Source organism: Lissotriton vulgaris, chromosome 7 (genome assembly GCF_964263255.1).
Source record: "Lissotriton vulgaris chromosome 7, aLisVul1.2, whole genome shotgun sequence".
NCBI lineage: Eukaryota > Metazoa > Chordata > Amphibia > Caudata > Salamandridae > Lissotriton > Lissotriton vulgaris.
The window spans coordinates 74,690,752-74,704,322 of NC_141695.1; the positions used below are offsets into that span (position 1 = coordinate 74,690,752).

The window sequence follows — 13,571 nt, forward strand, 5'->3', positions numbered from 1 at the left end:
GTGAAAGTGGATAGGCTGAGGATTGGCAGCCAAGCAGCAGATATCTGAGATAGAGACAGAGACATTAGTAGACGTGAAATACGCCAGCAGAACTGACGAAAGTGGCGAGAACAAGGAGTAAGAAGAAGCTGGAAGGCAGTGCTACAATGGCCCCTAAAAATGTACCCAAGAACCCTCCTCGGCAGAATAAACTACACAAGGAGAACACTGAAGGAAAAGAGACTGCAGAGCTGGCTACACTTACAAAAGAAGTAGCAACAATAATGCAAGCAGCGGTAGCAGTAACCGCGAAAACCCCAACAGCAGCCGCTAAACCAATCGCTGGATCTCCCTTCAACGCACAAGGCAAGCAAAGCGGTAAGCAAGTGACTATTTGTCTACCAGTAGCTGAGGGTTCTAGAGTGGATGAACCAGTAGTAAATGCAGCTAAAAATGTGACAGTGACAGGGAAAAATGAAAGTGCAAATAACAAAGCGCTGGTTAACTCTCTGGCTCTTTCCAGCTCCGGGGGACACAAGAATACAAATACAATCAGCTCTCATACTGATAATGACATTATAGCACCCCCTACAGCCCCTACAGTTATGACCACTACAGCTATTAAAGCCAAAGCTAATTTAACCCAGCCAGGAGATGATACTGGGGGTCTTACTCAAAAACCTGTAGAGATATATCGAGCTAATGAGGGGTCAATTAAGTCAGCACAGACTCAGGACATGGATACTAATATGAAGAGAGCTAATTTGACTGTTGAAGACGCTGAAGACGCAGTCTCTAATCTAAAAGACCAGCCAAGCAACCGAAACTTAGGCTCCACAAACATAGATACAACAAGTGTGACTATTGTAAATGCGGGAAACGTCCTGCTCGGATCTTTATCTAGGAAAGGGGAGGACTCTGCGAAAGTTGATGTCTCAGGAGCTTCTGGTGTAGAGTCTAATGAGGATGAATATGAGGATCTGGTTATTGAGGAAGGGGTTGAGGGTGATTAAAATGAGGATGACTCTGTTACAGTCATGAATGGCAAGACTACCAGTCTACTTAAAAGGGGAGGAAAGGCAAAAAATAAGACCAAAAAGGGCAGAAGCTTGAACTTTAATTCCATGTCATCGACACTAGCATCTGCAAGCGCCAGGGAGAAACTCTTGAAAGACCAGAGTCCATTACGTAAGTGGATACAAGCCAAGGGTGGTGTTAAAACCTTGGCTAAGCGTCTTTCTGGTAATAACCCCACGGTGGGTATGAGCAATACTAAGACCCCCTTTGACTCTTTAACAGCAGGTGTGCCAAGAGTGGTAGATGATGAGGATTCTGTCTTAGATATAACAGAAGGTGAGACAGTGGAATCACCATCTCCTCAACCCTCTGTCTGTGTTGATTCAACCCAAGCCACTTTTTTGACACCTTGCCCTTCTGCGATACTAACTCTACCCCAAAAATCACACCCAGATTCTTGAACAGCTCCTGCTGCTGCGGGTACTTCTTTGGATCTGATTTTGCAGACCCTTCTGGAGCACCGTCAAGAGGTTCTGCATAACTTCTCTCAGTTAAGGGAAGATAATTGTAAAATGCAGAGTTGTCTGCAGGAGGTCACAGGTAGACTACATAATGTTACAGAGGAGATAGTCGAAATCCAACAGAGGATTGTTATGGTTGAAGAAACTTTGGCTACTACGGTTGTTTCTTCAGAATGCCAGGACAAAGACATTGTAATGCTTAAAAATAAAGTTGAAGACTTGGAAAATCGCCAGCGGCGCCAAAATCTGCGCATTTTTGGAATTCCCGAGGGATCCGAACGGGCCGACGCTCGGGCGTACATGGTCAAGCTACTGCACAAAGCTTTCCCAGATCTCTCTGATTCGGATTGGGACTCCCAAGTACAGAGAGCTCACAGATTGCCCATGTTCGCTAAAACCAAGGATAGCAGATATCCAAGGCCCATCCTGATCTATCTGGGGAATTTTTTACTGAGACAAGCAATATCCATCAAGGCTAGACCTAATACTCCAGTGACGGTAGATAATATCACGTTTTTCACGAAGTCCGACTTGAGCAAGGCCACAATGGACAAGCGATGGGAACTGAGAAAATTGATAGATCCTTTGAAATCGAAGGGGGTGGTGGTCTATCTACAAGAACCTGCTAGGCTCAAAATCATAAAGTCAGGTCACACCCGCATTTTTAATTATTTCAAAGAGGCCGAACAATTTCTCGCATCATTAACAAACGATCGCTAATAACACCAGAAGTATTGTACTTTATTACTTAAGAGACTTGATTAGTTGTTTTGCTTCCTTTTTTCCTCTATCTTTGTTAATTTGATACTACTATATGAAATAATTTGTTTTCGTTTTTTTGCTCTCTACTCCGACAATACGATACTTAAGTATGTATGATTGAATGCGGAGGGGGAGGATCCTGGGAGGGTCCACATTGTCTCGCTGCCCAATCAGCGGCAGCAGAAGATAGGGTTAGGCTTCCGGGTAGGTACAGGGTGGGGGGAGGGACATAGGCTTAGACCTAGGGGTGGTTGTGGGAGGGGAGGGGGGTTAACTAAAAAGAATATCACAGGCAGGAACGATTCACGCTACAAATTTATAATTTCAGAGGGGGTATATATGCCAATAGAATCGGTTATTCCGAACATTTTTGATTTAAGAAATGTGCCAAGTTAATTGCCTTGCATGGAACGTATCAGGGTTGAATAATAGGAGTAAAAGACAGCTCGTATTTGAAGAGTTAAGGATGTATAACCCTCACTTGGCACTGTTAAATGAAACACATATAAAATATAGAGATAGGAAAATGCTGGTGCAAGGGGGGTATGCGTTGATAGCTAGTACATCTCTAAATACCTCGATACGTGGGGTAGCTATACTAAGGAAAAAAACATTCAAGGTTGAGTTTAATAGGGTAGCTTCTGACAAAGCGGGTAGATGGGTCATCGCTCAAATCACGTTATCAGCTGTTAAGTATACCATATGTGCAGTATATGGGTCCAATCATGATGATGCTGCAGTTTTTGATCGTTTAAATATAGAACTACTAGGGTGGGAGGGAGAGATATTAATCATGGGGGATTTCAACTGTGTTATAAACTATGCAATAGACACAACCAAGAGTACCCCCTCTCAGCGAATGTGTAAGACTAGGGCATCCATTTTAGAGCTGGCCCGTATACATAAATTAAAAGACATCTGGAGACAGCTACACCCTACATTGGCGGGATACACTTACCATTCTATACCTCATAAAATGTATTCCCGTATAGACATGGCCTGGGCAACGAGCCAAATTACTAATGGCTGTAAAATGGAGATCTGCCCAAAGGTAACGTCGGACCATAACCCTACAATGGTAATTTTTAAGGTACTCTCTTCAAAGAAAGAACCCAGGCTATTTTCTTTACCCAGACACCTCTTATCTGATAACACGTTCATTCCTTTACTGAAAGCTCACATTAAGGAATTTTTAGAGTTTAATATTGATTCGACTAAGATTACTACAGTTTGGTATTGTTGCAAGGCCAGTATTAGAGGATTTGCACAGCAATATATTATTCAGCAGAATTTTAATCAGAAAGCAGAGACTCAATGCTTAATCTCAGGAATTAGAGGGTTAGAAGAACACCTGGCCGAGATTGCTAGAAAAGAAAGCGCAGGAGCCCCGAATAATTTAAACAAAGATGGACTTGAACTTAAAATAAATACGCTGCGCTGCGAGACAAAAAAATTCTTAAGAGATAAAGTTACTGCTAAACTACAAAAATATAAAATTACACAGTATGAGAGCGGTGATAGAATAGGAAAAATAATTGCTTATAAAATAGCAGACGAACGAGCCACTTCTCTAATTAAGAGTATAAAATGAACAGAAGGTACTATTTATACTCAACCCAATAAGATACTGCAGCAATTTGCTGATTACTATACTAAGCTGTATACCCCCGAGAATGTGCCTTCAACTGATTTGGTGGAGAATTATATCAGAAATAACTGGCAATCGGAGAATGATTCGATATGTATGGAAGAGTTAGAAAAAGATTTTACTGAAGAAGAATTAAAATTAGCCATTTTCTCCCTTCCATCTGGAAAGGCTGCTGGAGATGACACCCTCCCTATTGAAATGTATAAATTATGCTGGGAAGAGCTTGTGCCTATACTTTGTTTGGTTATTAATCAGATTGTTACAGAAGACGGGGCCCCGTCATCTTGGAACACCGCCAAAATTATATATTTTTTTAAAAAGAATAAAACTCCCACGGAATGTGGATCTTATCGCCCAATTTCTTTGATCAATGCTGATGCCAGGGTTTTTGCCAAATTATTAGCATTGAGACTGTCCCCCATTATGCCGAGAATGGTTAGCAAACACCAGCATGGTTTTGTATCAGGTAGAGATACGACGCAGCATGTAAATACGGCCATCACAGTGCTTGACATGGCCGCAGCTAACTCCACCCCACTCGGTATTATACAACTTGATGCTGAAAAAGCATTTGACCGAGTGGGGTGGGACTACCTGTGGTCAGTTTTGAAAGCAATAGGGTTTAAAAGTAAGTTCATTACCAAGATAAAAGCACTTTATTATTTACCTAATGCATTAATTGGATACGACTGCCTACTTTCTACTAAATTTCCCAATAGAAGAGGAACCCGGCAGGGTTGCCCTTTATCACCCCTTTTATTTGCCCTCTCCATGGAACCTTTTATCAACGCCATACAGCTTCAAATTATGATAAAACCATTTACATTCGGGGCAAACTCTCTTAAAATAACAGCATACGCTGATGATTTGGCAATCTATACAAGCGATGTGACTGAATCCATGTTAGGTATAGTTAAAGAGGCAGAAATCTTTGGAAAAGTTTCAGGTTATAAGCTAAACCTAGATAAAACACAAATAATAGCTAAATATAAACCGCCAATACCTGTGGTAGGAGTATGTTATTCTGCTACTTACCTAGGCATTAAGCTAACATCCAATATAAGGGAAATTAATTTACTGAACTATGATGCTTTATTAAAAGAAACTGAGGCCCTCCTTAAAAAATGGCATAAGGTACCTTTAAATCTTATCGGGAGAATCAACCTTATTAAAATGAATATCCTGCCAAAATTTTTATACTTATTCAGATGTATACCGTTGAAAATAAACACAGTCTTTTTCAGAAAATTAGATGGCATATTGGGCAGCTTCATTTGGGGTTATAAAAAGAACCGAAGAGCACTCTCCTCTCTGAAACTCCCGTTTATAAAAGGAGGGCTTAATTTCCCAGATTTCCGATTGTATTATATCGCATCATTTTTGGGGCGGGTACAGAGCTTATTTAATTCCAGTAATCCATACTTTTTTCATCAATTTATGCTGGGGCCAGATTGCTTGCAGTTTTTGGCTAGAAGTAATGACCCAAACTAGAGTGAGGTTTAAGACTGCAAAGGACATAATTAACATCTGGAGGATAGTTATGAATCAGAATAAGCTATCATTTTATCACCCATTCTTAAGTCTTTGGAATAACCCAGGTTTACCTAGCATTTTTTCTGATTCTGGGTGTAAAATATGGGCGAGTCAAGGTATATCGAAACTTGGGGATCTTTACGGCTCCTCAGGTTTTTTGGAGTTCGAAACATTAAGGTTATTGTATAAACTACCAGAGCATACTTATTTTAAATATACACAAATCTGTGACTTTCTTGTAAGAAAATTAAAACTGAAAGAGATTCTGGATTCGGATTTTTGGCAATGTTTGTACAAGGGAGAGGAAAATCAAATAGTAACTATTAGCGAGGGATACAAGTGTCTTACTGAAAATAAACTAGACGAGTGTCCAAAAATAGCAGCGAAATGGGCCCTTTGCTTTCCAATAGGTATCACCTCGAATGAAATATCTTACTCCTTAAAGAAAATTGATACGTTGGTTCACTCTTCAAGTTTAAAACTGCAAGCATATAAAACAATTTGCCAACTTTACCACACTCCTCTGCAAATAAGCAAATGGTCCTCGAATAATGTTTCTAACGATCGAACCAAATGCCCCAAATGTCACCTACAGGCGGCAGATCTAGAACACATGTTGGTTCTATGCCCTGCGCTAGCTTCATTTTGGGATAGTATAGGGAAGATACTGAGATTGAAATTGTTAATTGATGCACCTTTAACATCTGAAATGATTCTGTTAGGTATACAGCCCAACCCTACACCTTTTCAAGATTTAATTTTTATTGTGCTGGCATGTGCAAGGTTAGTTTTGGCCAGAGCTTGGATAGCTGATCAAGCATCTAATGTGAATGAATGGTGGTGCTTGGTTAAAGAGATACATCATATGGAGCTATCTCTAGCCAGAAAAAGAGGAGTGAAAGCAATGATTAAAGTAAAGAGAATATGGGGAGGCATGTTTTATACACCTGATACTAACTAACTTGAATTGAAGCCGTGCTTAACTCAAACTCTGATAAGATTGTATTTATTTGTGTAAACCCTTCTTTAATTGTTTTTTATTTGTCCGTCTGAGAATTGACTATTATTTACTAGCTATGGTAAACTGCTTTTTGTAATAATTTTTAAAGACACTGGAAATTATGTACAACAAAATTTTGAATATTCTGTTTAATTCTGCCTGTGATATCCATTAATAAAAAGGTTTAAAAAAAAAAAAAAAAGGAACATCCACATTGCATCTAATTAGAGTTGTAAAGGGAGGATAAGGGAAAAAGAGATACTGCCTTTGATGATATGCCCCTTACTTTGTAAAATGTTAATTTGCTGAGGCAATAAAATCTAAAATCAGGTTTTAATGTAAATATGCTGCTTTTATTAACATTTCTTCAAGCATTCCTATTTTGGAAAAAATACTATAATTAAATGGGTGTTTCTTTGGAAATATTTTTTTTAAAATAGCATTCTTCTAAAACATTAGCAACTAGACTGAAGTTGAGAAAGACATCACAAGCAGTTCCGGATCAATACATCAGTGAATGTAACTGTAGTACAACAATAGTTTGGAAAATTACTTTTTTCTAAATTGGCTTGGCACCTTTATCATTATGCAGCCTTCTTGCAGTATCATTCATTACGTTTGCTTTCTTTGATTTGCTTAGTGCCTTTTTAAACTCTGTATTTTTCAAAGAGTATATAATTGGGTTACACAGTGGAGTAACAGCTACATATGACATAGACATTATTTTGCTCTCTTTATTTGAATATGTGGATATCGGCCGCATGTACAAAGAACAGAGCGATGCATACAATAAAACAACCACAGTAAGGTGGGAGGCACACGTGGACAAGGCCTTGTCCTTTCCACTCTTGGATTTGATGTTCATAATTGAAGCAGCAACTTTGCTATAAGATATGATGATTAAAATAAATGACATCATTCCTATTACAGATCCACAGATGTAAATGAGTGTCTCATTGTTGAAAATGTCACTGCAAGAAATCTTCAACAAGGCAATCAGATCACAAAAAAAGTGGGTAATTGTGTGGGATTTGCAGAAAGAGAGCTTGGTCAAAAGTACAATATGTGGAGCTGCATTTAGAAGCCCAACACCCCAGCTTCCAGCAGCCAACCACATGCACACAGCCTTGTTCATGATGGTCATGTATCGCAGAGGATTGCAGATAGCGACATAGCGATCATAAGCCATGACTGTGAGGAGAAGGACTTCAACTGTTACCATGTCTAGGAAAAAAAACAGCTGTACTAGACATTCAGTAAATGACACCACTGTGCCCTCCAGAAAGAAGTGGGCCAGCAACTTTGGAAAAAGGACTGAAACGTAACAAATATCAAGGAAGGACAAATGTGTCAGGAAGAAGTACATAGGTGTCTGCAGATGTGCGTTTAAGTAAATTGTTGTCAGGATAAGAAGATTTCCTGCTAAAGTTAACAGATAAACTATTAGAAATGCAACAAAAAGTGGAATTTGCAACTGTGGAATATCTGAAAATCCAACAATTAAAAAATATTCAGTTGAGCTTTGATTTTCTTTATTCATTGATCCAGAAATTCAGCAGTGCTAGAAATTAAAGATAATCTGTGGATAACATAAAGTGAAGTTAATTGATCTGATTGATTAATACTTGGCATTAACAAATGAAACATTGTGAGCACAGAATTACTATTCTAACATGTATATTGTTGTTTGGTCTCCTCTAATTTTAAGTGTAATTTCTTTTTTTGACATGTTTTCTTCTTATACCTGAATGACTGGGAGTGCCATTCTTAAAACATGGTACGACAGTTAGCATTCTTCAACCAGAGGTCAACCAGAAAATGTTGTATTAACACTAACAGTTAATTGTGACATTTAAGTACTGATTGCTAGAGTAAGTAGAAATGTTTCCTTCAATGAATCAGAACAATCAGTAACTTATGCAGTGCCTCGTTTCATCACGTTTCAGTAATAAAATAGTCTGCAATCTCTGACACTTCCTTTAATATCATTCTGTATGCAAATAGTTAGAGCTATATACAACTCTAAAACAAATGTCTCTCAGATGTACAGAGCTGTGTTCTAAGACTGTTCAATAAAACACAAAGCCTGAGTAGGGTTTGTTGGAGCAAGTGCTCTGCCCTAAAGTGGCGGCACTCCTACTAACCACACTGGCAGCTTACATGCTTCTAAATGATGGTGGACATTTGTTCTGCACACAGCTACTGGCAACCATGTATGGGGCAATCTGCAAGACATGGCAGAAGTGGGCAGGGACAACAATACAAAAAAAACTTTTCCTTGTTTAGGCCAATTCTTTGTGTTTGCTTTTTCAGAAACAAACTCCTGTAAGTTTTTTTGAACTTACACCTGCAGCAAAATCAGAGAAGCACCTTTGTCAATACAATCTATCCAACGTTAAGAATCACATCTGATCTACATGGCATGCTTGCCAGTAACATCATAACCACCACCTATAGGGATGTTTGTAAGACTCATTGAGAAATTTTACAAATACATGTACATTTTGTGGCTCAACCAGTGGCAACCTTTTTAGGCATTTTTTATTGCATCTATGCTGATCCTAAAGGCCCTTCCTTAGCAGCTTTGAATTTATTATCTGAATGTGAGAATATTACAACCTTTCTGAATGATGCAATTGGGTTCCCACTTTAATTTGTATTAGTTTTAGACAACATTATTCTTCTCTTGGTGACCCTTTGCAATGCCTCTTTTCTCCCGTCATCAGTCCTGAGTTTTGGAAACGGGTGTTACCTCTATTTAAAAAATCATACTGCAGACTCTACAGAACCTCCTAATTGTCATAGTTTTATCTCACTCCTGTTCTCTAAAGTCAAGGAGAAATCTATCAATCAATTCATTTCATACAACTTGGAAATCAATTCTAAATTGACATCTTGCAGTTGGTCTTCTGCCACAGTCCTGTGACCGCTCTGCTCGTTGCTACTGATGATCTCAGGATCTGTTGTGCCCCTGTCTTACTCAATGTCTTGTTGACTAAGTGACTCATTGTGACTTAACTCAATCATAAAGGTCAACTCTGAGCAATACCCACCATTTATGGTCCTCAAGGAACATGCACACTCATCTCCAGCATTTAAGGAAAGATGTTGACAGCCTGTTTCAGGAACTATATTGCCACTAGGTGCATGTAAAATGGGCTGTATGTTCCTTTTACCTGTTACAGGCAATTAGTAGTGTCTCATTACATGACTGTACTGTTTTTTTCCACATTTTCATTATGTTGAATGACATTTGAATTCCCCTCTATCCAGGCCAGACAGTACCATGTGGAGGCGGGCAGTAAGCTGTCAGCAGTTTTGTGATGTTTGGAGCAATGGAAGACAGTTTAGCTATATCACTGACCTAAGAATGTGCCCGAAGAGTTCCTTCAATGAAACTATGGAAAATATATGTTTCATTGTATTATCTACACACTTAAGAGACCATATCAGGAGTTATCTTGGACAACCCGGAATCCATTTATTTTTTTTCAGAGATAATCTTGGCTGAGGGGAAAGAAGATGTGAGATGCAGCCCAAATAGAAAACAATGTAGAGAAGAATAGAGCTGGTTGGCAGCTTCATTTAGGAGTTAATCATGTTGTGAATATCAACTGAGAGTCCATCATTGTAAAATGCTAGAAATTAAAATTTCACTCTCGATTCCTCATAACCATCAAAGGAGAGTATGGCCTCTCAAAACTAAAAATAGAGTAATTATGAAAAATGGGAGGAAGCAGACTCGTAGTAATCCAACTCATGCAAAAAGATGCACTATCATTAAATTACACAATTTATGTTACCCCAGGAACACTGCACACTCATTCCTGGAATTTAAGGAGGGATGTTGATTGCTTCTTTTGGAAACTATATTGCTCAGACCAAAGCTATGCCTCAGTTGCTAAAGAAGTATCTACTCACTGTGACTATTACAAGTAAATAATAGTAGCTAAATGGGGGTACTGGAGTGTCCCATGTTTCATTATATTCAATGACAGATGTATTCCACTCGATCCAAGCGAGATAGAACCATGTGACGTTGGGTAGTAATCTGTATGGAGTTTTCTACTCTTTGAATCAATGAGAGCAGGGTACTACATCTTCAATATCTTTGATCTAGAGTGAGAGTTACAAATTGAAACTGAATTCACTTATGATAAAAATACGTGGTGAAGTGGCTCTCAGCCTACATGTGCTGCCATGACCTCCACCTCAATTGGTTCTCCTGAAGGAACAAGCTCACGCCAAGTGTCTGCTCATCAAATCCCCATCAGAACATAAAAAGTTAGATGTTAAAGTCAAGACAAGAACTTTGTTTGTACTCTGCCAGGTCTGTCCCCCTGAAACTTTAGTCTGTCACTGTTAATCTTTGCTCCACATGGTGTCCTTGGGTGCAACAATTCAACATTATGTGGTTGCTCTCAGAATTTATAGTGACTGGCTCCAGTGTCTTGCCCTGGCTCCAGAGACATCTGCAAGATTTACAACAAGAGTATTCCTTCCCCCACATCTCCTCATCACCCAGACCAACAAAAGAAACCACAGACAAGTCCAAAGTAAAATTCAAGATGAGTCAGAGAAACACCAAATCACATTAGCTGCTCCACATCTCCAACTACTTCAGACACCTGTCTGCTCAAACCTCTGGCTGAGGCCACACCTTAATTTAGTACTTCCAATTCTCACTTTGTGTGATACTGGCTCTTTCTCACTGACAGTAGAAAAATACTGGACCCATTTGTTTCTGGCTGTGCTGCTGTATGGCTAAGAGAGCCAAGAACAGTACCATAAGTGTCAGTCAGGTTGAACATGGTGGTAGCAAGACTTCTATATGAGTGTTAATCTGGCTGCCAAGGAGGTCCCATTGTGATGTAGACTGATAGCTCGCTCCACCAATCCTGGCTACTCTGGACTGTTGGCCAAGCAACCACTACTAATTGAAATTATCACTGTGGCTGAACTGAATTAACAGCGCCAATTAGGGTAGAGCGGGGTGTCAGGCAGGCTTGCGTCCTGGCCCTTACCTCTTTACTCTCTATACAAATGGTTTAGAAAAAGCTATGCTGGAGGGCTGCCAGGACCTTTCTCTACTTCAAAACCGTCCGATTCCCGCTCTCCTCTACGCAGACGACGCAGTGATCATCGCCCGCATCCCCCTGAAACTCACTCAATAGATATAACATCTTCATGTCCAACCTCAATTTAAAAATTAACACCAAAAAACTTTTATAAAGAGTGTTGGGCTTAGGCATAAAAAAAGGAGAGACATCTTTATCAACAATTCCAGGGTGGAACACATGAATTCTTACCCCAATCTTAGAATCCTAATAGATGATAAAGGTTCATGGAGAAATGCAATTGAAGCAAGAAAGCTGTTTTTTTTAAGGTCCACTATGGCGTTAGTTAGTTTTACCCAGAGGCTAGGAAAAAGACCTCCCACTGAAATGATCTGTATATATCAGGCAAAATGCATCAGCACTGCTATTTACGGAGCGGGGGTATGGGGCTACGTACAAGCAGATGCTCTTCAGAAAGTGGAGAATAGCTTCCTGAGGTTTATCCTTGCTGTCCCACAAGGCACTTCGACCTTTGGTTGCCACTCAGAATTAGGTTTGCCTTTTATTACTGACATCATAAAGATGCAGCAAATCCTGTTATGGCACCGTCTTTGGTCATCAACTAAGTTAGTTCTCTCTCAAAGTCTTTTGAAGGACTGCCTTACTCTTGAAAACTCTCTAAAGATTGGTTGGCTCCGGTACGTTAAGAAGTTCTAGTACGATTTAGGCCTAGAAAAATATTACCATAATCCCCCACTAATTGCAGAGTTGCCAAGAAAAAAGTTGAAAACTCAGTGCCTGTGTCATCTAGCGGATCTACGTTTGGCTTCTGAAGCCAACAAACCCTCGGTGCAACACTTCTGGTTGATTCAATCATCTGTGGCCATTCAGCCCTATTTAGTTTGGAATTTGAATGGCTATGACAGGTTTCTGTTGATCCGATTGAGGTTTAACATCTTCCATCGCTTGGTCTGCTTTCCAAAAATTAACGATTGGTCAAAGTTGCTACCTCCTTGCCCCTGTGATGACATGTCAACCCAATCTTTAATTCATTTGACCCTTTTTTGTAATTTTTTTACAGAACTGAGAAAGCGTTGGCTAGTTCCAATTTTAAAAGGTTTAGGTTTACGCCAATGCCGCTCTGCCTTCATGGTCCTTCAACTTATGGATTCTGATTGGTTTGCACTAAATATTGCAGTATTTTTTTAATTTTGTATTCGTCATAGGAGTAACCTATAACACCAGCAGGATGCACTTTCAACTCTGTTTTGATGTATAATAATTCTGTATTTTAAGATTTTTACTGGAATCATGGTGTCTTTTTTAGAAAACTTTTTTAACTGTCATAAATGTAACCTGTTTATTTATGTACTTTTATTGTTTATTTTTAAATGAAACCGAATAAAGTAATTTTGATTTGATTTTGTGGCTGAACTCACTCTACAGACGTTGTGTTGAAGTATGTGCTTCCAAGCTGTACCTCAATAAAAACTACTGCAAAGATTATGAGAACACTGCTCTTTTACATGCCAATTTCCAAGGACTGCAATGATGTTTCTTTTACCCACATGATGTATGACGCTCTCCAGGGCTGTGAAGAGCAAAAATAATGTGACAAGAGTGGGTTTTAAAGTGACAAGATACTATATTAGGCTACTTAATTGCACCAAGAGTTGCTGCAGTGGGCCCCCACCCACTTCTTGGATTTGCTGTCAAGGCCCATCTGTCAACATTGATACCCACCCTTGAAGTAAAGATACAAAGACAAAGGAATCACTGTCTCAATTGCAGGAAGCAGAATCTGGACAGGAAATATGAGCTGAAATCTTAGCTTCCCTTACTTGGCCACAATGTGTGATCGTGGGGATATTCACATTACATACCTTTCCTTGTTTTGAATAACTGGCAAAATTGGGAACAGACTTGAGTTAATTGACATAACAAATATGTGGCGGATTCCCAACCACGGATAAAAAATATTACTTTTTTGCAATTATAATAATTTGCACCTCAAAATGACATGCCTTTGTGTTACTTCTTTCATCTTCACTTTC

At 39.3% G+C, this 13,571-nt stretch overlaps 1 protein-coding gene across 1 annotated transcript; it reads right to left on the minus strand.

Annotated features, from left to right (window-relative positions):
• Positions 1-7,019: 7,019 nt before the first annotated feature.
• On the minus strand, positions 7,020-8,000 carry LOC147700798 (olfactory receptor 1G1-like). The gene has a single exon (XM_086929239.1). The coding sequence runs from the start codon at positions 7,998-8,000 to the stop codon at positions 7,020-7,022; it is 981 nt and encodes a 326-aa protein (XP_086785365.1).
• Between the last annotated feature and the right edge of the window lie 5,571 nt (positions 8,001-13,571).

Excerpts from the sequence above, each read along its gene's own strand:
- LOC147700798 (XM_086929239.1), bottom strand. The coding sequence starts at position 8,000 with ATGAATAAAGAAAATCAAAGCTCAACTGAATATTTTTTAATTGTTGGA.